This window comes from Ctenopharyngodon idella, chromosome 3, assembly GCF_019924925.1.
Source record: "Ctenopharyngodon idella isolate HZGC_01 chromosome 3, HZGC01, whole genome shotgun sequence".
Lineage (NCBI taxonomy): Eukaryota > Metazoa > Chordata > Actinopteri > Cypriniformes > Xenocyprididae > Ctenopharyngodon > Ctenopharyngodon idella.
The window spans coordinates 10,142,780-10,166,897 of record NC_067222.1 but is presented as its reverse complement, the minus strand read 5'-3'; the positions used below and the strand labels follow the sequence as shown (position 1 = coordinate 10,166,897).

The 24,118-nt window shown below is 36.0% G+C and overlaps 2 protein-coding genes across 3 annotated transcripts in view; one reads left to right on the top strand and one right to left on the bottom strand.

Moving 5' to 3' along the window:
* The window catches only part of LOC127509925 (H-2 class I histocompatibility antigen, Q10 alpha chain-like), a 52,572-nt gene that overhangs the window by 12,350 nt on the left and 16,104 nt on the right, over positions 1 to 24,118 (top strand). The window lies entirely within an intron of this gene.
* LOC127510027 (SLAM family member 8-like) lies at positions 13,655 to 23,406 on the bottom strand. Of its 2 annotated transcripts, XM_051889513.1 has the most exons (4): positions 16,760 to 16,880; positions 16,242 to 16,553; positions 15,708 to 15,989; positions 13,655 to 15,613 (listed from the first exon to the last, which is right to left on the bottom strand). In XM_051889513.1, exons 1-4 carry the CDS (start codon positions 16,806 to 16,808, stop codon positions 15,474 to 15,476), a joined length of 783 nt encoding a protein of 260 aa, XP_051745473.1. In that variant the 5' UTR covers positions 16,809 to 16,880; the 3' UTR covers positions 13,655 to 15,473. The 2 variants fall into 2 exon arrangements, with proteins under 2 accessions (XP_051745473.1, XP_051745474.1); XM_051889514.1 differs by lacking the exons at positions 13,655 to 15,613; positions 15,708 to 15,989; positions 16,242 to 16,553; positions 16,760 to 16,880 and adding exons at positions 21,662 to 22,452; positions 22,705 to 23,019; positions 23,226 to 23,406.

Sequence of the window (24,118 nt, the reverse complement as noted above, 5' to 3'; positions counted from 1 at the left end):
GTACAAGTTGCAAATCTGTGATTTAATTTAATTTAAAGCCAGTTAAAACACCGCTGACTTAATCAACAACACTAATGTGCAATCAGGAGAAACATTGAGCTGATCCAGTTAGAATACTGTTCAACCAACAATTCAACTTTTATCATGGATTTACTGTGGTAACACTAACTGTAACCGTGGTATTTTGTCAAAAATATAGGTAAATATCTAATTTTATTTTAATGTAGACATGTAAAATGAGTAATAAAGGCCAAATTACAAACTATTTTTGTCATAAACTTGCAGTTTTGTGCATTCGTATTTATATTAAATGTGTTTATATACTAAATATCATAAAGCCATTTTAAATATAGAAACAATATTTTTACTTTTTACCATGTAGTGAGGTGCCATGTGTGGTTTTACTCCTCCCACTACATATCCCTAATACCAGTCTCCGTCCCCTGGATCTTGTGTGTTCTGCAGTGAGGGGCTACTGCTTTGAAATGCCTCTTGGGGAAACATAAAATTCTCCAAAACTGTGATTAAATTTCATATTTGAAATCACCAATGAAGTCTAACAATTGTGTCTCATAACGATTTACTATTTGCACATGATTTATAAATCGAGGGAACGAAATAGTAAATCGTGCGGATGATTTAAATTTTTTTTCTTGCATGTCATGTGCGGGGCTCCACTGTCTTTCTATATATAAAATTCTTTAGTAAAGTATATTTCATGATTAATGATATAGGAGTGTAAAGTAAATGTAAGAATAAAAGATAAGTTATAAAAAGAAATCACAGGCCAATAAATAAAGGTAAAAGAAATCAACATGAAATCACCATTATGAATAATTTGATCTAATGGATAATTTGTTTTCACAGATGACCGGAAGTAGTAAGAAAAACTGCGGTGATAATTAATAAGTTTAAACACAGTCAGTATATTGATGTTTTTCTGCTTTCTCCTGTGCCAGCAGAAAAGCCCAACTCATGATTTTATTCCTGAGACATATGTAGCCCTTCCAGTTCGCATCTGCCCGCTCCAAGTAGGACACGAACCCGGGCCCTTTCGCATGGGAGTCAGACGCTCTAACAAGGACACAACATAACTGGACAACAGGCTCCAGAAAGCCTGCCTCAAATGTTGTCAATGTGAGAAGTCCAGATGTTGAGCTGTGCAGAAGAACTGTACCTTATGTGGTGTGGGGGCCACCTGCAGGCAGAAGATAGGAAACCTGAATACTTAGCCACTCTGGATAATCAAAGGTTCCCATTTAGGTCTAAATTAAAACTGACTACTTGCAAACCTGCCCATACTCATAGAATTCCTGAGTCTTTGAGCGAACAGGTCACAGGTCTTAAATGCATTGCATGCATTTTAAAAATTTACATTTATGAATATAAAATCTACATAGAAAGAGAATTAGGTTTATTATAAAGCAGGCATTTGAATCCACTGCAAAGAAACCAAAAATAACAGATTTAGGATTCATTGAAAAACCTACTTGAAATAGAAGAAATCTTTGTTGCATGGACCATATATTTTTCCAATTTAAATTATCGAAAAGGTTGTTCCAATATGAGACTGCAGGATGGGCAGAGACACTTCTTAAGAAACACCTTTTTTATTTCAATATTGTGTGTACATGAATTGGATTTTGTATATTATGTACAGAGGTATTTCAAATGCTAACCAATAAGATATTTCATTGGGTTATTGGTGTGTTCACATGCAACCAATCGTAATGGATGGGGGGAGGAGCGACGAACGCGAGATTGCGAAACTGAAGGGACAGAGAGGATTGTTAAGTCACGCATCAATTATTTTAGCGTTGGACTGATTTCCGTGCATCTGGAGGAGAAGAGGATCAAAGCTTCTCGGCGCGACTTGGAGTGTTTCCCTGTAACACAACTGAGTGAGTAGCTAACCAGTTTGACATTGTACATTAAAAACTGCATCATCTGTTTGAGACTGCCATTAAGTGCACCACCGAATATGGGAACTGTTTCTATAGATAGAGTATAATTTTTGAAAAGCAGTGGTGGAAAGAGTACTGAAAATTTGTACTTAAGTACAAGTACTGTTACATTGCTGAAATAATTACAAGTAAAAGTACTGGTGTCAAAAAAGTACTCAAGTAAAAGTACAAATTACTCTTCTCAAAAACTATTCAAAGTACTAAAATTACTAATTACTTTTTAGCCGGCGATATTTAATATATTATCAAAAAATATTCAATCAAATCATAGATCTATGTAGAAAATAGCTACTTTAAACAAAGCACTTTCACCTTATTGAAGTGGATGATTTAGTGGTCACAATACTGGACTTTCTAACTTCAATACCTTGAAAATGATCAATATTCAGTATCATTTTAAATACATGGGGAAAACCACCACATACTGTATACCGTAGATATTTTAATGTCTAACTTTTTTGTCCATCCATTTTGTCAAGTCAATCATTATTTTCTTGTAAGACTCGTAACAGTAATCAATTTAAATGGAGCGTTTTAATTCAAGTCTTCTGAAGAGACGCATCTGCTTTATACGACGAACAGATTTTAATTTAGGCTTTTATTTGCATATTTAAACATTGTCAATAATGTTATATAATGTTACATTGATCAATTACCATTACAATAATCTCACTTAAACTTTTGCTCGCTCTGTGTATTTACAATAGGGTAACTTTGTTGCAGTATAGCTTTGTAAAGCTTGATTTCAAACTGAATTAAATTTACAAAAAAATACAAGTAAACAGTTAGTAATAAAATAAGTACAAAACAAATTACCTAAATTCAGTTGAGGTATTCGAAATATGACAACACTGAATGTTTATATGCTGTGTATCTTAAAGGGTTAGTTCGCAGAAAAATGAAAATTCTGTCATTAATTTCTCACCCTCATGTTGTTCCACACCCTTCGTTCATCTTCAGAACACAAATTATATTTTTGATGAAATCCGAGAGCTTTCAGACCCTCCATAGACAGCAACATTATTACCACATTCAAGATTTTATTTCCACAGCTTTTTGAACGAGTTTTTGAACGATCCGTTCAAAAACTCAAGGCTGTGGAAATAAAATCTGTTGTTTATCCTCTTGATCTTTCATTTAAAAAAGTGACTCTATCTTGAATAAATGATACATAAAGTACATTTTATCAGACACTTGTCGCCACCTAGCGGAATAACATCATATCATTCATCACTGAAGTAACCTCATTACGCCCTATAACTTTTGGCGTAATGTTATTTACCTGACCATAAGATGATTTTTAAAAGTTTATTTTAATCCATGCCAACGGCGCTCGTTGAAACGGTATAGGCAAAAATGTGGAGCAACTGTGTCTAAGTGCGGCAGCAACCGCGCGTATAATCCATTGTACGTAGAAGATTCAAAGAGAACTTAGAAAAAGTGAGGTAGATTTTTTTTTTTTTTTTTTTTTTAAATAAAATTTTGTTAAATGCCCAACATAGTTTAAAAGAATTCGGGACTTCTCGTGTCCATTAGGAAAAAGCACATTTATTTTTAAATTAGCTACCCGAGACCTGAGGCCACTGATGGCGAACCTAACCCGTGTCCGAGGCACTCATCGAAGTTTTGGACCCGAACTCCTTCGGGAACACCTCTACTGTGAACACGGGAAATCTCGCAAAATCTCTTGCATTTAACGTGACTTTAAAGTAAAAAAACATTGCGCTTTAGTGTATGGACTAAAATTTGCTGAAGGGATGGGGAGAGAAAAATGTTTAGATGAAGTTGTGGAGACTTTACATGTTACAGCGCGAGCTGGAGGTGAGTCTTCCGTCTGCTCGCTTTCTGATTGGGTATGGTTTAATTTCATGTACCTTTATCTGCATGGAAGGATTGTTTTCTCGAATGTAGGTAAACGTGTTTGAAGTTTCCTCCTTTTGCAGCCGCTTTGCATAGTTTTTGCAAACTGGACATGTCCTCAAGGACAACAACACGTTCTGTTTATATATATATATATATATATATATATATATATATATATCCATATATCCAAAGTATTTCCATGGTCAGTTCTAGGCATGGGCAGGGGTGGGCTCAACCCAAGCGTCTGCCTTGCCCAACCAATCAGGATTTAGGAACAGATTTTATCTGTTTTTACGATTTGTGTATTGATTAAAAGCAATCTGAGGTGGGCTCTGTGTTGAAAGGTTTGATGAAGGGCTGCAGAATACCAAACAATCACAAAAATAACAGACAATTTGCAGTATTTTACCTTTGCATGTTAGTTACAGTGATAGTGCTGAAATAACATCCTTTCGTGTTCAGACACAAGGGGGAGATAAAGCACTGTATCTGGGTCTTCTGGAGGGAAAAACTGGCTGATGACACCACAGTCATTTCATCATTTGTGTTTTGATCCACAAATGCAGGTACTTCTCTAAGATGTCTGCTAAAGGTCTAGAAACCTGGAAAACATGTGCTGTGTAAAAACAACTGATAAACATATTAGAAAAAGCAGTTAGTCTTAGAGTAGTCTTAGGCTTAGAGAGACGTACTGCAAATGAGCAAACACAGATGTAAATGGACGTCTTTGAGATGTGCTATCAGGGGGTGTAATTTTTTCTCAGATCTTAATTTGTGAGGCCATGAATGTTAATGCATGACGTGTTAAATGTGAAGGTAAGAGAGATTTATATATATATATATATATATATATATACATATATATATATATATATATATATATATATATATATATATATATATATAACATCATAATAATAATATTGGTCTATTAGAACAGTTAACCATCTGCAGACCCCTTTATATACGTACTTTCCATATTCATTTCAAAACTTGAAATTTACTGACTGGAACACAGACCCATCTCCAAACACGCACACTAACTTCTATTCACTGTAGTTCTCAGTGCTTTAGAAATGATAAACATAATTTCAGATGTCTGACACTGCCAGGGCGACATCTAGTGGCTGCCAAAACCTCACTGAACACACGCACTGACCCCAATGTGACTCTGCTGGAGCTGAACAGGATTGCTAGAATGTGGAGGATCAGATGAGGCTGCTATCTTCCAGGCTGGTCATAGCTGGTCTAGCAGGCTGGTTTTGAGGGGTTGTGACCACTCTTTTTGTTTAACTGGTCAGGGCTGTGACCACTGACCAGCTGAACACCAGCTAGGCCAGACCAAAAACAAACCAAGACCTGCTAACCGTCTCAGGCTGGTTTTAGCATTTTTTTTCACACCAAGACAATGATACAATTATTTCACTCACCTCTCATGTAGAAATACAAAACGTCCTTTGAAATATTTGTGTTAAAATAGTTTGCTAAAAAGTCATAAACATACTCCACACGGCTCCAGGGGGTTAATAAAGGCCTTCTGAAATGTGTTTGTGTAAAGAAAATACCTATATTTAACAAGTTATGAAGTAAAATATCTAGCTTCCACCAGATCACGGAAGCTTGACATTTTACTTCATAACTTGATAAATATGGATTTTTTTTTTTTTTTTACACAAACGCATCGCTTCGCTTCAGAAGGCCTTTATTAACCCCCTGAAGCCATGTTGTTTATGATGGATGGATGTGGATGGAGGCACTTTCTTCAGCTCATACTCATTGGTCCTGTTCACTGCCATTATAAAGCTTGGATGCATCAGGATATTTATTAATATTTCTGCGATTGTGTTCATCTGAAAGAGAAAGTCATATACACCTAGGATGGCTTGAGGGTGAGTAAAGCTTGAGCTAACTTTCATTTGAAAGTGAACTAATCCTTCAAGTATAAGGAAATATGTTCAGTGCTTAGTTCAAGGACACGGTTTTGACGTAAGTGAAAGACACCTGAACTGGATAAGTTCAGTAAAGTTGGCAACATATTCACAGATTCGAATTTCCTGGATCAAGAACTCGTGAGCTAAACATTGTTATTAACATTCCTATTTGACCCCATTCAATGTTAAAGTATTCAACATCATTTTTTATTATATAAAATTTTATTTAACTAAATTCGGGAGGCGAACGTTCAGGTAAATCAACCAATCAGTGCAAGAGGAAGCCGGTGTATAAAGCATTCTCTCACCTCGATCCCGCGACAAGTTTCACAGCATTCTCCGCAAACGGCCTCAGCCCCGGCCCCCCTCCCCAATACTTCTCTGCATACATGGATTTGGGCTCTTTATCCTTATTTCCTCCAACAGAGTCCAATCGCCAGGTGGACTGCGGCGATATTTCTGTAACTTTAAAAAACAATACACAGACCTCCTCACGCATACTGTCTTTGGCGGAGTTTTGTATTGCTTGTAGTCGCTATACCGAAACAATATGCTCTGCTTTTCCCCATAGATGGCGCGATCTGAATGATCTCTCCATCATAGCGGAGCTCGCGCCGTCCTATGGGGGTAGCCATTTCTATACATACCATAAACTCTTTTCTGCTAAATGCACTGTTCGTGTTTCACAATGGAATCAGTGTCCTTATTGGGGAGCGTTGAACACCGATCTCCATAACAGAGTTTTCCTCGGATGCCGAAACATCTTGTGCAATTTGCAGATCCATTAACCATGCCACCATGACATGCCCTCAAATTAATCCCTCAATTCCACCCTGCCTAGAACAGAACCCAATCAAATCTACTAGTTATGTTCCGCGACCCGCTAGGGAGGATCACGCTTTCAATAACACAAACGTAGCAGCAAACAGGCAAGTATGTAATAACTTCAACGAAGGGAAATGCCCAAGACAACGCTGCTGCTATCTTCATTACACAGCATGGAAATCTTTCAAAACTTTTCACCTCTCTCACAACCTGCCATTTCCCGATTTTTCTCTTCTATCTATTATGTCATTCATATCTCACCTTAACAGTGTAAAATGCCTCCAAGCTGGGTCCATAAAAGGCTATCTAAGCGGCATTCAGTTTTTCCATAAATTAGCTTGCGGTAAGCCCGCCTCCGCCATAAATAACTCTCAAACTTCCCTTCTCATTAAAGGAATTCAAAGAACCCATCCCACCCGCCCAGATACCAGACAGCCTATTACTATCGACATACTCACCAATCATTGTATTTCGTTTTAGACTTTGTTTATATATTTTACAACATTGCAGGCTCCCCAGTTCGCACGCAGTGTGGGCTCCCCGTTCGTGAGCCAGGCTCAGTCCCCCTCCTGAAGCACCGGTCGAGCCCTCCTGTTCGAATAGCAGTGAGAGCCTGCCTGATTCAGACGTCATTCGTGTTGCAGTGTGAGTTCCCTGTTCGTGGGCGGCAAAGGGTCTATTCCTGTGTCCCAGCCCCTTCGAAGTGCTGGTCAAACCCTTCCAACTGAATGCAGTAGGCGCCCTACGTTCAACTGCAGGCGGGGCCAACCCGTCCGATGCTGCGAGCAATTTCATCCAAAGCTCCCGTTGGACGCTGCGAGGGCCCTCCCGGTCAAACGGCTAAACTTGATCCCGAATCATGCTCGTACAATCTCGCGCCATAAGCAAGAGCGTACCGTTCAACTGCTGGTGGGGCTTACCTATCCGATGCCGTTGAGCATTAAGCCCCCGTCGGATGCTGCGAGAGCCCTCCCAGTCAAGCTCGATTTTTGCAAATACCTTCTTGTGCCCCTCACATTTTTGGGGGGTTAATTTCACTTCGTTTTATCATTGCTGTTCTGCACTTACTTGGCTTTTTTGGGGGAGTACTCTGGGTTCGGGCCAAATTCCGAGCTCGGAGCCCTCCCCTGGACAGCACGCCAAATACGCATAAATTACTATACAAATTACTTTATTTTGATTTCATGTACGTGTAAACTCATGAATCATATTTAATAGCTTTTCCTAATTGAACTGTCTGACAATTCGGTAAACATAAAATTACCATGATTATATGTTTTAAATGTCCTGCAAACATGTAGCATCAATATTATTTGGAGTCAGTTTGACACCTTAGCAACCACTCTGAGTACCTTAGATACCCTAGCAACCACATAGCAACACCCAAGCAAACAACCTCAGTACCGTAGCAACCGCATAGCAGCACCTTAACAACCACCCTGAGTACCTTAGCATCTGCAAAACAACACCCTAGCAACCACTCAGAATACCTTAGCAACACCCTAGCAACCAACCCAGGTACCCTAGCAGGCACGTAGCAACACCCTAGCAACCACCCAGAGTACCTTAGAAACTGCATAACATCACCCTAGCAATCGCATAGCAACACCCTAGCAAACACCGTGAGTACCTTAACATCCGCACAGCAACACCTTAGCAACCACCCCAAATATATCAGCAACTGTAAAGCAACTGCATAGGAACACCTTAGCAACCAATCTGATTTTTTTCTGTTTTTTTTTTTACACAGGGCTATTCACATCCCTGCAAACATGCCCCTGTGGGGCCCATGCTGGCTTTTTGCGGGCACAGTGGGCTAGGGCCAGCCCACACCAAACCTAAACAGGCCCAGTGTGGGCTTGCCCAGGCGAGGCCCACAGCTTTGTGCTCACTGCCAGCTCTCTGTGAGCAGCCCACACTAGCGGACTGCCCACATTAAGCCCATGATGGCCCAGTGTGGGCCAGCCCATTCAGGCCCAGAGCAACTTTTAAAAAATTACAAAAATAATCTGTAATTAATACAATAACAAAACAGTTAGATGATAAAATGGTCAAATGACTGTCAGTAAAGTAAAATCTCCTTATTTAAATCTCCTTATTAAAACACTGTCACATGATCAGCAGCAGAACATTAAACACTAACAGATCTGTCTAGATCTCAGCATCTTATTACAATCCAGTTTGACTATTTATTTCAAACAAAACTTTTAGATGTTGATGTTTTATTGAAAATAGTAAATTTTGGCCGTTATGGAGGTCAGTGTTTGCTTTAGTTGGGCTCTTGACCCTTGACTTCCTAACTTTAGTGTTTCTCTGGCTGCTGTAACTGTGTGTTTCTGAAGCACTTTTGTTTCAACAAAAACTGCAAGAGCAATTCTGGTTAGATGAAGTTGATTACTTTATTGATGATTCAATCATCATGCAGTGGTCAGAATCAAGGAGATTTATATTTTACAGAGTATGGTTTAGGGAGTGTTGGAGTGGCAGATGCCCCTGCCAGTCACTGACCATTTATTTTTTAACGATCATTAACCGTTATTTTCATTAATGGTAAATGTTTGGCACCCTGTGCTGCCAGATTTATTGTTGTAGATTAATACTGAGGGCCTTCTTGAGCCCAGTGAGGGATTTCCGGGGGTTAAGTGAGGGCCGCCTGTGCAGGGCCAGCGCTAAGGGGCCAACGTTTTGCCAATGAGCAAATTCTCAGGGGCCCTGTACTGGCAGCCTACTGGGGACCCTTACGCCAGCCCTAAGCATAATAGTATGACCACCTTCCTAATATTGTGTTGGTCCCCCTTTTGCTGCCAAAACAGCCCTGACCTGTCAAGGCATGTGCTCCACTAGACCCCTGAAGGTGTGCTGTGGTATCTGGCACCAAGATGTTAGCAGCAGATCCTTTAAGTCCTGTAAGTTGTGAGGTGGAGCCTCCCTGGATCGGACTTGTTTGTTCAGCACATCCCACAGATGCTCGATTGGATTGAGATCTGGGGAATCTGGAGGCCAAGTCAACACCTCAAACTCGTTGTTGTGCTCCTCAAACCATTCCTGAACCATTTTGGCTTTGTGGAAGGGCGCATTATCCTGCTGAAAGAGGCCACAGCCACCAGGGAGTACCTCACGTGTCCACTGTTGGCTCTTTCGGCGGTGGACAGGGGTCAGCATGGGCACCCTGACTCGTCTGTGGCTCTGCAGCCCCATACACAACAAACTGTGATGCTCTGTGTATTCTGACACCTTTCTATCAGAACCAGCATTAACTTCTTGAGCAATTTGAGCTACAGTAACTCGTCTGTTGGATCGGACCACACGGACCAGCCTTCACTCCCCACGTGCAATGGGCCTTGTCCGCCCATGACCCTGTCGCCGGTTCACCACTGTTCCTTCCTTGGACCACTTTTGATAGATACTGACCACTGCAGACCGGGAACACCCCACAAGAGCTGCAGTTGGAGATACTCTGACCCAGTCGTCTAGCCATCATGATTTGGCCCTTGTCAAACTCGCTCAAATCCTTACGCTTGCCTATTTTTCCTGCTTCTAACACATCAACATATATATATATATATATAAAATATATAATATATATAATATATATATATATATATATATATATATATAATTTATTTATTTATTTATTTATATACTTATTCTGGAGGTTTAAGTTGTTGGGGTCTAATTGAGTTTCATTGCTCAATATTAAAAATAATTTTCCAGTGCACTGCATTTCTGCTGTGGTTTTCACACTTCATCTCTCTCTCACACACATTCACATGCAAATACACACAAACATCACCTCCTTTTTGACACTTGTGGCTCCTGAAGGCATCAGTGACGTCTGAAACTGTTTATGAATATCTGTTTTAGCAGAAACGTATTAAACCACAGTGTGTTTAAAGGTTAAAGTGTCTCTACACTTACAGTTCTTCTCTCTCATCGACTCTCAATTAATCACTTGCTACTAAATCATTCAGATCGCTGCACTGAACTAAGAGCAGAGTGGAATAAAAACTGAAGAAATGACTCTAGTTCACACATTTATTTTTGCCACCGTGTGATCAGTTTATTTCTCATCTCATTTCACACTCATTGTTTTTTCCACTCCAGTGGTCAGCGTCTTCTTCGAACTGTTTAACAGTGTTTTCACCCACAGCCATGATGAGATCGATGTTTGTCAGCTTTTAAAAGATATTTTTAAAGTTTAAATGTGAATTCATTGAACATTACACCAATTTTCTAATAGTTTTTCTTTTGAATGGCCTGGTAGTTTCTCTAGTGTTTATTATATGGATAAAAGTGTGTGCTAAATGATTAAATGTAAGTAAATGTAGAATCCAGAAAAAAAAACGAAGTGGTTTAATATCTTAAAAAGCAGTGCATGTTATTGTCAGTGGGATATTGTGTATGGATCTGTTATTCTCAGTGGTTATATCAGTCTTGGTGCTCATGTGAAGCTAAATCAAGACACCTGAAATAGTTTTTAACTGTGTTTACATGTATTTATTTTTCAAGACTACCGGAATAATTGTGTAAAATCAAATAAACAATTTTGCCAAATGATTTCATTTAATACTTAATTCTGCATCTTAAATAATTATGACTTAAAAAAATAAAAAAGGCTTAATATTACATAATTTGGTCACAATGAAAAAATGAGAAAAAATATTAAAATATATCAAAATATAATTATAATATAACAACACTCAAGGATCTATTGCCTATTGCCTTAATGGTGTTCAGTGTCTTTGGGCAGCAATCATTTTAGGATTATTTTCTGATAATATAATTCACATATTAAAGTGTGGCAATAAATTAAATAGTAACAGTTATAATAATACTAATTTTAATAATACCAACAGAGTTGTTTGATGCAAGTAAATGGTGCACTAATTATTTTATGGTTTTGTACTGTTTTATATGTAACTATATATGTCTTGAAATGTGTTTTGATGTATGTTTCTATCTTTTATTTCCCCTATTCCATTATATTTTATTTGTATGTTCTTGTAAAGCGATTTGAGGTACAACTTTTAAAGGCGCTATAAAATAAAGTTTATTATTATAATAATAATAAATGCATGTTTTGGGGCTTCTCTCGGGAGACTAGTGTAAATTGACCCATAGCAAAGCGTCATCTGCTGTTTTGGAAGAGAAAGTTGCTGAACTGCATAAAAAGGCAAGTGTCTTACAATCGTAACAGACAGGTGTGTGTTTGTATGCTCTAGATTTGGTATTTGTTCAAAGGTTACATGCCATTTGTAGGATGGTTTGTATTTATTTGTGAAATATGATTTTTTTTTTTATAGGCTATTTGTAAAACAATACATATATTTGTTACTCTTCTGCGTTTTCGCTCAAACTGACCTTTGTATTTGCACATCACTTTCTGTTTGTTTGAGAGTCGAGTTTTCCTTTGCAAAGATACAGAGCCCCGCACATGACATGCAAGAAAAAAAATGTAATCGTGTGCACGATTTATAATTTGTTCCCTCGATTTACTAAATGTCATGTCTGGGGCTCCGTACAAAACAGATCGTGTTTGTTTGCAAAATGCTGGATTGTTTGTTTAATTATGGCACAATATTAACTCCATAGTGTCAGAGCATGCGAGCAGCGCTCGAGCTCAAACCAGAATACCCTTTGTGACGTGCTGGATCCAAAATATGTGAAATAGGTTTTTTCTAGTCGACTAGTAGATGTTCATTTAAGGCATTAGTTGACCAATCACATTTATGTTGTTTTAATTTCTTAAATACTGGAGAGAATAAACCATAATAATGAGTGTTTACGTAATATAGGCTATATAGCACTCATAAAGCTTGCCATAAAGAACAGGCAAAAGTAATGATTAGGAGACATTTTAATTGTTTATTAATAATGTTTTCTGAATCAGTGTCGGCTGCAAAGATGAAGTTGACATTGCTGACTTTCATCATCTCCGTGGACGCGCTTAGAGAGAGAATGCACATTTCATTCAGATTACATAATCAGAGAGTAGCCTATTTCTTTTCATTTTGAATTATTTCGTTTAAAAGTAGACATTTCAAGCTTTCTATAGATATATTGCCTCACAGACATGAGAAATATACGCTGAGTTTCGGTTCATTTAAAGACTCGCTCCAGTTCATGTGCAAGTGAAAGTTCATGTCGTGAGCAAGAGAGGATCATGAGTCGAGTCGGATCAAGCATAATTCATTTTTAGACTTATTTGTTGGCCAGTTGTGGTCTGTGCAATAAATATTAAAAGTTCTAACCCATCTATTGTGTTTTATAGTAAGGATACAATATATTGAATTTGATAGGTGTCTCTCACATTGTCCCACAGCAACATTAAAATAGTGTAGATTAGTCTACAATGATTTATAATAATATTTTATTCTATTTAGTGTCCATTTCATTCATTTAAAATATTTAATATTGGGGGCATCCAAGTTATTTGACATTTTTGAAAAATAATAATAATAATAAAAGTAACGCAATAGTTACTTTCCCTGGTAATTAGTTACTTTTATAATGAATTCGGTTACTAACTCAGTTACTATTTGTGAGAAGTAACTAGTAACTATAGCTAATAACTTTTTTAAACATGCCCAACACTGGTGCTTATTCATCTCACACTAAGACTGTACCTTACATAGACTTTGGGAAAATGTATAGCGGGATGTTTTTCCAACAGAAAGAAGAAATTAGTTTAGTTTTCCCCCTATTTTGTATATATAGCCTACTTCCTTCATGTATCTGCAGCTGGTTCTGCAACTGATTCTTCATGAGCATCTAATGTTAGCCTAATTTATTATAAGAACAGTCAAAAAATAAGCACAATAAATGATTTATGCTTCAACCATGCCCCACTTTTCAAAGGCAAGTTTTGTTTTGGCTTTATACATAACTATATTAAAAACCCCTAATGAATATTTAAGAATAAATGCAATAGTTTACACTTGTTTGTGGAAATAATATATAGTTAAGCTTTATACAATTCTGCTAATCTCTGTCCTGGTGTCACATCGTCCATCATCCTTCTATCTTCTTGTGAAGTTATTGCTACATTTAAGACACATGCAGATCCTGAAAAACTTTTAAATGATTTATTGTTTTATTTCACAAGAAGAAATCTTTAAAATGTGCACTTGACCCAAAATAACAATTAAAAAAAATCTCTTCTGACTAAATAATTTAACAAATATATGTAATGTTATTGATAACATTACTCCTGTGAAAGTCAGGAAGACAAAAAGCACCGTGGAGAAACTCAACAGCAGTGCGAAATATGAAAAGACAATGCAGAAAAGCTGAGCGCATGTGGCGCAAGACAAAACTTGAAATCCACTATAACATCTATAAAGATAGCCTTCATGCTTTCAATGTGGAACTAGGCAAAGCTAGACAGACCTTCTTCTCAAATATTATAAACAGCAACTTAAACACCCGCACTATTTTTGCTACTGTAGAGAGACTAACAAACCCCCGAGTCAGATTCCCAGTGAAATGCTCTCAGACAGCAAATGCTGTGAGTTTGTTTCCTTCTTCTCTGAGAAAATCAATAATATCAGAAAGGCGATCAGCACATCCTTGAGCTGCACTGGGGTAAAACAGATCAGATCACAACCTCAGAAAGTAGTTACTATGTCTGATTTCAAAGCAATTAATGATAAAATGTTGGAAGAAACAGTACAGCACTTTAAAACATCAGCCTGCGCCCTTGACACACTTCCCACATCTTTTTTTAAATGTTTGATCAATATCATGGTATGTTTCTGTTGTCATAAATATAACAGTGAAATATGGACAGACATATCACTATATTCACTCATACTCCAATAAACTAATAAAACATCAGGGAATTTAAAAACATATCATAACCCCAACAATCTGTCAGCAAACACAAGCAATAATCTTCTTAATGCTTTTATTTAGATAACGGTTTTCAAGATCATTATCTCATTGAGCGGGAAATCACTTTATATTTGTATTACTTTTTTATTATTCAGATGTCCAATTACAGTCCATAACAAGAGAGACTGTGTAAAAGTACATGAAAACAAGCCAGCAAGAACGCAAGCTGTTATCAAGAGGAGGACATACAAAATATTACATTTATTTATTTATTTATTTTATTTATTTATTTATTGGTTATTATGTGTGAATAAAGACTACTTATTGCCTAATAAATGATAATACATTTTTTACTTTTTAAAAGATTCCTAAAATATTTATTTTCTCTTTATTATGACAGGTAGTCTAATAAACTACCAGTCAAAAGTTTGGACACGGTAAGATTTTTAATGTTTTTAAAATAAGTTTCATCTGCTCACCAAGGCTGCATTTATTTAATTAATAATACACTAAAAACAGATATATAGTGAAATATTATTACAATTTAAAATAACTGTGTTCTATTTGAAAATATTTTATAATGTAATTTATTCCTGTGATCAAAGCTGAATATTCAGCATCATTACTCCAGTCTTCAGTGTCACATGATCCTTCAGAAATCATTCTAATATGATGATTTGATGATCAAGAAACATTTAGAAATAGAAAACAGTTATTTTAAATTATAATAATATTTCACAATATTCCTGTTTTTACTGTATTTTTAATTAAATAAATGCAGCCTTGGTGAGCAGATGAAACTACTTTTTAAAACATGAAAAATCTATCGCTATCTGATTTGTCACAGTGTATATTTTAAGGCAAATTCTTTGAAAATCTGCTTTAAAATGATTTATATTGTGAAAAGACAAACAAGCACAACTGATGTGAAAATGAGAGTTTAGATGCTGAATAAAATGATAATGATTTTTAAAATGATATTTCTTGTAATATCACGTCTACAGTTGTTCAAGAACATCTCTACCTTCCTGAGATCTGATTAATCAGAGTTTGATGGTTATTTCTGGACGCTCTTCTTCTGTTGAAGACTTCTGGATCTGATGTCATAAACCACAACAGCCACAGTAGCCACGCCCACCAGAGCAGAGAGAGCCAATCGGATCACAGATTCAGTAAAGCCACAACAGCAGATACAGTCTTGTGAGAAAAGAAATGAGCAACATAAATATATAATTATTGTTCATTTAGTTTGTGAAAATATACATATATACGAATATCATCAGTGAAGTACCTGCAGCACATGTGTGACAGAGTTCAGTGATGTCCAGATGTTTGGTCTGGTTTCTGATGGGATTGTTCAGCACACAGCTGTAGGTGTTTCTATCCTGATATTCCACATACAGAGGTAGAGAGAGACTGATGCTGAGATCAGACACACTGATGCTGGACAATGAACTGTTTCCTTTGAACCAGGAGAGAGTCACATGACCCACATTCACAGCTGAACACACCAATGAACATGATGATGATGATGAAGAACAGTCTCTGGTGATGACAGGAACAGGCAGACGAGCTGGAAACATGACAGAATAAATCAGATTCAGTAGAAATCACTGTGATCTTTTCCAGTTTATTGATAGTAAAAAACTGAATTGATCAAGCAGATAGGCAAATATTTTACAATTTTGCTTATTAAAATATTTAATTATAAGAATGGATACAATGATTGGTATCACAGAATTCTCTATCATTTTATATTATTCTCAGTAACATTATACAGTGAGTTTAGTCAACAGATGTAACAGGATAGTAATTCTCTCCTCACCATAGACAGTGAGATTGATCGTGTTGATCGTGCCTCTGCTGCTGCTGGAGACTGTATAAAGTCCAGAGTCTGTGGTTCTGCTGTTGATGATGGTCAGAGATCCAGTCTGATCCAGTTTCAGTCTGTCTCTGAAACTCTCATCATCAATATCATAAAACACGCTCTTGTTGTTCATTACTGTAGCTATGAGAATGTCCCCAAACTTCCACTCGATGTCTTCATGTGTCTGTATTTGAGTGAAACTAGAGTTCAGAGAGACTGATTCTCCCTCAGTCACTGACTCTGACTTCACTGCATCAGCAACAAACACACCTGAACACAAACACACATAATAACTCAAATTAATTCTTCACTCATTTCAATATACAGTCAATGAAAGGGACAGCAGCATCAACAAAAATATCTGACTATATTAATCTTATACAACTGGAAAATATCAGAAGCAAAACGAATGATGGAATAATGTGTTTGTAGGCAAATGATAAAATAAACTGACGTGAGGCCATAAAAATACTCACCAGCCTGACACAAGCACAAACAGATGAAAATAAACATTTTCTTCAGCATTTATGAAATAGTTTGACAACAGAACTGTGATAATAGTCGTATCCTGACACTCGTCTAAACATTGAATGTTTCTTAAAGCGAATGAATCTGCGGGTCTGTTGTAAAGTGGTTCAGTGAAACTAAACTCCTCCCTTCAGATACTGCCATGCCTTCTCAAAATGAGTTACAGGAGAGAATGGGAACTATTTCTAATAATATGACTGAAATATTATCCTTTATTAAAAACAAATGATCAGTGGCTCTTAAAAAAGATTTGTGAACTGAACTGAGTGTGTCAGACTCCAGATGTTCAGACTCGCTTTTAATAATCTACTCATTTCTATGTGTTACTGTGAATGAAGTGAAGAAAGTGTCAGCACTGGAGGGAGAAGATGTTACCCTAAAGACCAATGAAGAAATACAGAAAAAACGATCGGATACTGTGGATATTTGGAGATGAAAATGCTCTCATGGCGGAAATCTAAGGAGGGACCGGAGAGATCACTACATATGATGGTGCCTATGGGAGATTCAGAGACAGACTGAAGATGGACAAGAAGACTGGATCTCTGACCATCACAAACATGACAGCTGAACATTCTGGACTTTATAAACTGAAGACCACAATCAAGAGATTGTTCATTTCTGTCAGAGATGAGTCAATGCAATAATAATCACAGTTCTACCTCATCCATTCAGGTTTCCTTTCACGCAGGTTATTCAGCTCAAACTGCTTATATAAAAAGAGTAAAGCGATTTGAGGTACAACTTTTAAAGGCACTATAAAATAAAGTTTATTATTAGTATTATTATTATTATTATAAATGCATGTTTTGGGGCTTCTCTCGGGAGACTAGTGTAAATTGACCCATAGCAAAGCGCCATCTGCTGTTTTGGAGAGGAAGTTGCTGAACTGCATAAAAAGGCAAGTGTCTTACAATCATAACAGACAGGTGTGTGTTTGTATGCACTAGATTTGTTATTTGTTCAAAGGTTACATGCCATTTGTAGGATGGTTTGTATTTATTTGTGAAATATGATGTAGGCTCATTTATTTATAGGCTATTTGCCTATAAATACATATATTTGTTACTCTTCTGCGTTTTTGCTCAAACTGACCTTTGTATTTGCACATCACTTTCTGTTTGTTTGAGAGTCGAGTTTTCCTTTGCAAAGCTACGGAGCCCCACACATGACATGCAAGAAAAAAAATGTAATCGTGTGCACGATTTATAATTTGTTCCCTCGATTTACTAAATCGTGCGTGTCGTGTCTGGGGCTCCGTACAAAGCAGATCGTGTTTGTTTGCAAAATGCTGGATTGTTTGTTTAATTATGGCACAATATTAACTCCATAGCATCAGAGCATGCGAGCAGCGCTCGAGCTCAAACCAGAATACCCTTTGTGACGTGCTGGATCCAAAATATGTGAAATAGGTTTTTTCTAATCGACTAGTAGATGTTCATTTAAGGCATTAGTTGACCAATCACATTTATGTTGTTTTAATTTCTTAAATACTGGAGAGAATAAACCATAATAATGAGTGTTTACGTAATATAGGCTATATAGCACTCATAAAGCTTGCCATAAAGAACAGGCAAAAGTAATGATTAGGAAACATTTTAATTGTTTATTAATAATGTTTTCTGAATCCGTGTCGGCTGCAAAGATGAAGTTGACATTGCTGACTTTCATCATCTCCGTGGAAGCGCTTAGAGAGAGAATGCACATTTGATTCAGATTACATAATCAGAGAGTAGCCTATTTCTTTTCGTTTTGAATTATTTCGTTTAAAAGTAGACATTTCAAGCTTTCTATAGATATATTTCTCATGTCTGTGAGGCAATATACGCTGAGTTTCGGTTCATTTAAAGACTCGCTCCAGTTCATGTTCAAGTGAAAGTTCATGTCGTGAGCAAGAGAGGATCATGAGTCGAGTCGGATCAAGCATAATTTATTTTTAGTCTTATTTGTTGGCCAGTTGTGGTCTGTGCAATAAATATTAAAAGTTCTAAACCATTTATTGTGTTTTATTGTTCCATAGTAATGATACAATATATTGAATTTGATAGGTGTCTCTCACATTGTCCCACAGCAACATTAAAATAGTGCAGATTAGTCTACAAAGATTTATAATAATATTTTATTCTATTTAGTGTCCATTTCATTCATTCAAAATATTTAATATTGGGGGCATCCAAGTTATTTGACATTTTTGAAAAATAATAATAATAATAAAAGTAACGCAATAGTTACTTTCCCTGGTGATTAGTTACTTTTATAATGATGTAATTCGGTTACTAACTCAGTTACTATTTGTGAGAAGTAACTAGTAACTATAACTAATTACTTTTTTAAACATGCCCAACACTGGTGCTTATTCATCTCAGACTGTACCTTACATAGACTTTGGGAAAATGTGTAGCGGGATGTTTTTCCAACAGAAAGAAGAAATTAGTTTAGTTTTTTCCCCCTATTTTGTATATATAGCCTACTTCCTTCATGTATCTGCAGCTGGTTCTGCAACTGATTCTTCATGAGCATCTGATGTTAGCCTAATTTATTATAAGAACAGTCAAAAAATAAGCACAATAAGTGATTTATGCTTCAACCATGCCCCACTTTTCAAAGGCAAGTTTTGTTTTGGCTTTATACATAACTATATTAAAAACCCCTAATGTATATTTAAGAATAAATGCAATAGTTTACACTTGTTTGTGGAAATAATATATAGTTAAGCTTTATACAATTCTGCTAATCTCTGTCCTGGTGTCACATCGTCCATCATCCTTCTTTCTTCTTGTGAAGTTATTGCTACATTTAAGACACATGCAGATCCTGAAAAACTTTTAAATGATTTATTGTTTTATTTCACAAGAAGAAATCTTTAAAATGTGCACTTGACCCAAAATAACAATTAAAAAAAATCTCTTCTGACTAAATAATTTAACAAATATATGTAATGTTATTGATAACATTGCTCCTGTGAAAGTCAGGAAGACAAAAAGCACCGTGGAGAAACTCAACAGCAGTGCGAAATATGAAAAGACAATGCAGAAAAGCTGAGCGCATGTGGCGCAAGACAAAACTTGAAATCCACTATAACATCTATAAAGATAGCCTTCATGCTTTCAATGTGGAACTAGGCAAAGCTAGACAGACCTTCTTCTCAAATATTATAAACAGCAACTTAAACACCCGCACTCTTTTTGCTACTGTAGAGAGACTAACAAACCCCCGAGTCAGATTCCCAGTGAAATGCTCTCAGACAGCAAATGCTGTGAGTTTGTTTCCTTCTTCTCTGAGAAAATCAATAATATCAGAAAGGCGATCAGCACATCCTTGAGCTGCACTGGGGTAAAACAGATCAGATCACAACCTCAGAAAGTAGTTACTATGTCTGATTTCAAAGCAATTAATGATAAAATGTTGGAAGAAACAGTACAGCACTTTAAAACATCAACCTGCGCCCTTGACACACTTCCCACATCTTTTTTCAAATGTTTGATCAATATCATGGTATTTTTCTGTTGTCATAAATATAACAGTGAAATGGGGACAGACATATCACTATATTCACTCATACTCCAATAAACTAATAAAACATCAAGGAATTTAAAAACATATCATAACCCCAACAATCTGTCAGCAAACACAAACAATAATCTTCTTAATGCTTTTATTTAGATAAGTTTTCAAGATCATTATCTCATTGAGCGGGAAATCACTTTATATTTGTATTAATTTTTTATTATTCAGATGTCCAATTACAGTTAATAACAACAGAGACTGTGTAAAAGTACATGAAAACAAACCAGCAAGAACGCAAGCTGTTATCGAGAGGAGGACATACAAAATATTACATTTATTTTATTTATTTATTTATTTTTTTGTTATTATGTGTGAATAAAGACTATTTATTGCCTAATAAATGATAATACATTTTTAGTTTTTAACAGATTCCTAAAATATTTGTTTTCTCTTTATTATGACAAGTAGTCTAATAAATTTTTTTTATATATATATATACACTACCAGTCAAAAGTTTGGACACGGTAAGATTTTTAATGTTTTTAATTGAAGTTTCGTCTGCTCACCAAGGCTGCATTTATTTAATTAATAATACACTAAAAACAGATATATAGTGAAATATTATTACAATTTAAAATAACTGTATCCTATTTGAATATATATTAAAATGTAATTTATTCCTGTGATCAAATCTGAATTTTCAGCATCATTACTCCAGTCTTCAGTGTCACATGATCCTTCAGAAATCATTCTCATATGCTGATTTGATGCTCAAGAAACATTTATTGTACAAAATATTTGTGTACAATATTTCTTTTTCAGGATTCTTTGATGGATAGAAAGCATTTATCTGAAATACAAAGCTTTTGTAACATTATACACTACCGTTCAAAAGTTTGGGGTCAGTAAGAATTTTTTTTTTTTTTTTTTGAAAAGAAATTAAATAAATTAATTATTTTTTTCAGCAAGGATACATTAAATCGATCAAAAGTGACAGTAAAGACATTTATAATGTTACAAAAGATTATATTTCAAATAAATGCTGTTCTTTTGAACTTTCTATTCATCAAAGAATCTTGAAAAAAAAATATTGTACACAAATATTTTGTACAATTGTACACAATAAATGTTTCTTGAGCATCAAATCATCATATTAGAATGATTTCTGAAGGATCATGTGACACTGAAGACTGGAGTAATGATGCTGAAAATTCAGCTTTGCATTACAGGAATAAATTACATTTTAAAATATATTCAAATAGGACAAAGTTATTTTAAATTGTAATAATATTTCACTATATATCTGTTTTTAGTGTATTTTTAATTAAATAAATGCAGCCTTGGTGAGCAGATGAAACTACTTTTTAAAACATGAAAAATCTATTGCTATCTGATTTGTCACAGTGTATATTTTAAGGCAAATTCTTTGAAAATCTGCTTTAAAATGATTTATATTGTGAAAAGACAAACAAGCACAACTGATGTGAAAATGAGAGTTTAGATGCTGAACAAAATGATAATGATTTTTAAAATGATATTTCTTGTAATATCACGTCTACAGTTGTTCAAGAACATCTCTACCTTCCTGAGTATCTGATTAATCAGAGTTTGATGGTTATTTCTGGACGCTCTTCTTCTGTTGAAGACTTCTGGATCTGATGTCATAAACCACAACAGCCACAGTAGCCACGCCCACCAGAGCAGAGAGAGCCAATCGGATCACAGCTTCAGTACAGCCACAACAGCAGATACAGTCTTGTGAGAAAAGAAATGAGCAACATAAATATATAATTATTGTTCATTTAGTTTGTGAATATATACATATATACAGATATCATCAGTGAAGTACCTGCAGCACATGTGTGACAGAGTTGAGTGTTGTTGAGATGTTGAGTCTGGCTTCTGATGGGATTGTTCAGCACACAGCTGTAGGAATCATCCACACACTCCAGATGGAGAAGAAGATCAGACCGGCTGCTGAGATCAGACACTCTGATGCTGTGGAATACACTGTTTCCTTTGAACCAGGAGAGAGTCACATGACTCACATTCACAGCTGAACACAACAATAAACATGATGATGATGATGATGATGATGAAGAGTTACTGCTGATGACAGGAACAGGCAGACGAGCTGAAAACATGACAGAATAAATCAGATTCAGTAGAAATCACTGTGATCTTTTCCAGTTTATTGACAGTAAAAAACTGAATTGATCAAGCAGATAGGCAAATATTTTACAATTTTGCTTATTAAAATATTTAATTATAAGAATGGATACAACGATCAGTATCATAGAATTGTCTATCATTTTATATTATTCTCAGTAACATTATACAGTGAGTTTAGTCAACAGATGTAACAGGACAGTAATTCTCTCCTCACCATAGACAGTGAGATTGATCGTGTTGATCGTGTCTCTGCTGCTGCTGGAGACTGTATAAAGTCCAGAGTCTGTGGTTCTGCTGTTGATGATGGTCAGAGATCCAGTCTGATCCAGTTTCAGTCTGTCTTTGAATCTCCAAGCAGCAGTAGTATTATAAAACTTGCTCTCTTTGTTCTTTACTTTAGCTATGAGAAATTCACCACATCTCCACTCGATCTCTTCATGTGTCTGTATTTGAGTGACACTAGAGTTCAGAGAGACTGATTCTCCCTCAGTCACTGACTCTGACTTCACTGCATCAGCAACAAACACACCTGAACACAAACACACATAATAACTCAAATTAATTCTTCACTCATTTCAATATACATTCAATGAAAGGGACAGCAGCATCAACAAAAATATCTGACTATATTAATCTTATACAACTGGAAAATATCAGAAGCAAAACGAATGATGGAATAATGTGTTTGTAGGCAAATGATAAAATAAACTGAAGTGAGGACATAAAAATACTCACCAGCCTGACACAAACACAAACAGATGAAAATAAACATTTTCTTCAGCATTTATGAAATAGTTTGACAACAGAACTGTGATAATAGTCGTATCCTGACACTCGTGAAAACGTTGAATGTTTCTTAAAGCGAATGAATCTGCGGGTCTGTTGTAAAGTGGTTCAGTGAAACTAAACTCCTCCCTTCAGATACTGCCATGCCTTCTCAAAATGAGTTACAGGAGAGAATGGGAACTATTTCTAATAATATGATCAAAATATTATCCTTTATTAAAACGAATGATCAGTGACTCTTAAAAAAGTGTCAGACTCCAGACGTTCAGACATTCAGAGGATCTCCAGGAACAACATCACATCAAATTTAGAGACATTTTTGCCCCAAACCCCTATTTATTTCAGATGCTGGGATGTGTCAGTCATGATCCAAAAGGAATGAAATGACAGACTAATTCTGTTTTGAGAAAGAAAAAGTTCTTAAACTTAAAGGAGTTACTGTCTGTGTGGGAGGAGCTACTGGACGAGTTTAACTGCTGGGTTATGGCTGCAGTTCTCTTCATATATTCATTTGTCCACATACAAGCCATTCTGATCTTTATTGTCTCTATCATTCATTTTCCCTCTAATATTGTCAAGATTTATCAGACTAAACCTTCAGAAATACTTCTGTGAAAAATGAAGAGTAAATGAAGATGTATGTGAAACGTGAGACCGAACTCATAATAAGCATGCGCATGACATCACTGTTTCCACAAATTCATGTTTTTGTTGTTTATGTGGAGGCATCATCCTTATCAAAAACTTTGAAACCCGTTTTCAAAAGCTTGGGTTTTCAGGCTCCTAAAACGCTGTTGTCATGTAAATGAACAGCCAAAACACATAAAAAGTTTTCAGTTTTT

What these genes read in the sequence shown, in the direction of transcription:
- LOC127510027 (XM_051889513.1), bottom strand. Translation starts at nt 16,808, where the DNA reads ATGCTGAAGAAAATGTTTATTTTCATCTGTTTGTGCTTGTGTCAGGCT. An exon ending in TTTGTGCTTGTGTCAGGCTG is followed by an intron (nt 16,554 to 16,759) that starts GTGAGTATTTTT and finishes GTTTGTGTTCAG; the next exon opens with GTGTGTTTGTTGCTGATGCA. An exon ending in CTGTCACACATGTGCTGCAG is followed by an intron (nt 15,614 to 15,707) that starts GTACTTCACTGA and finishes TTTTCTCACAAG; the next exon opens with ACTGTATCTGCTGTTGTGGC.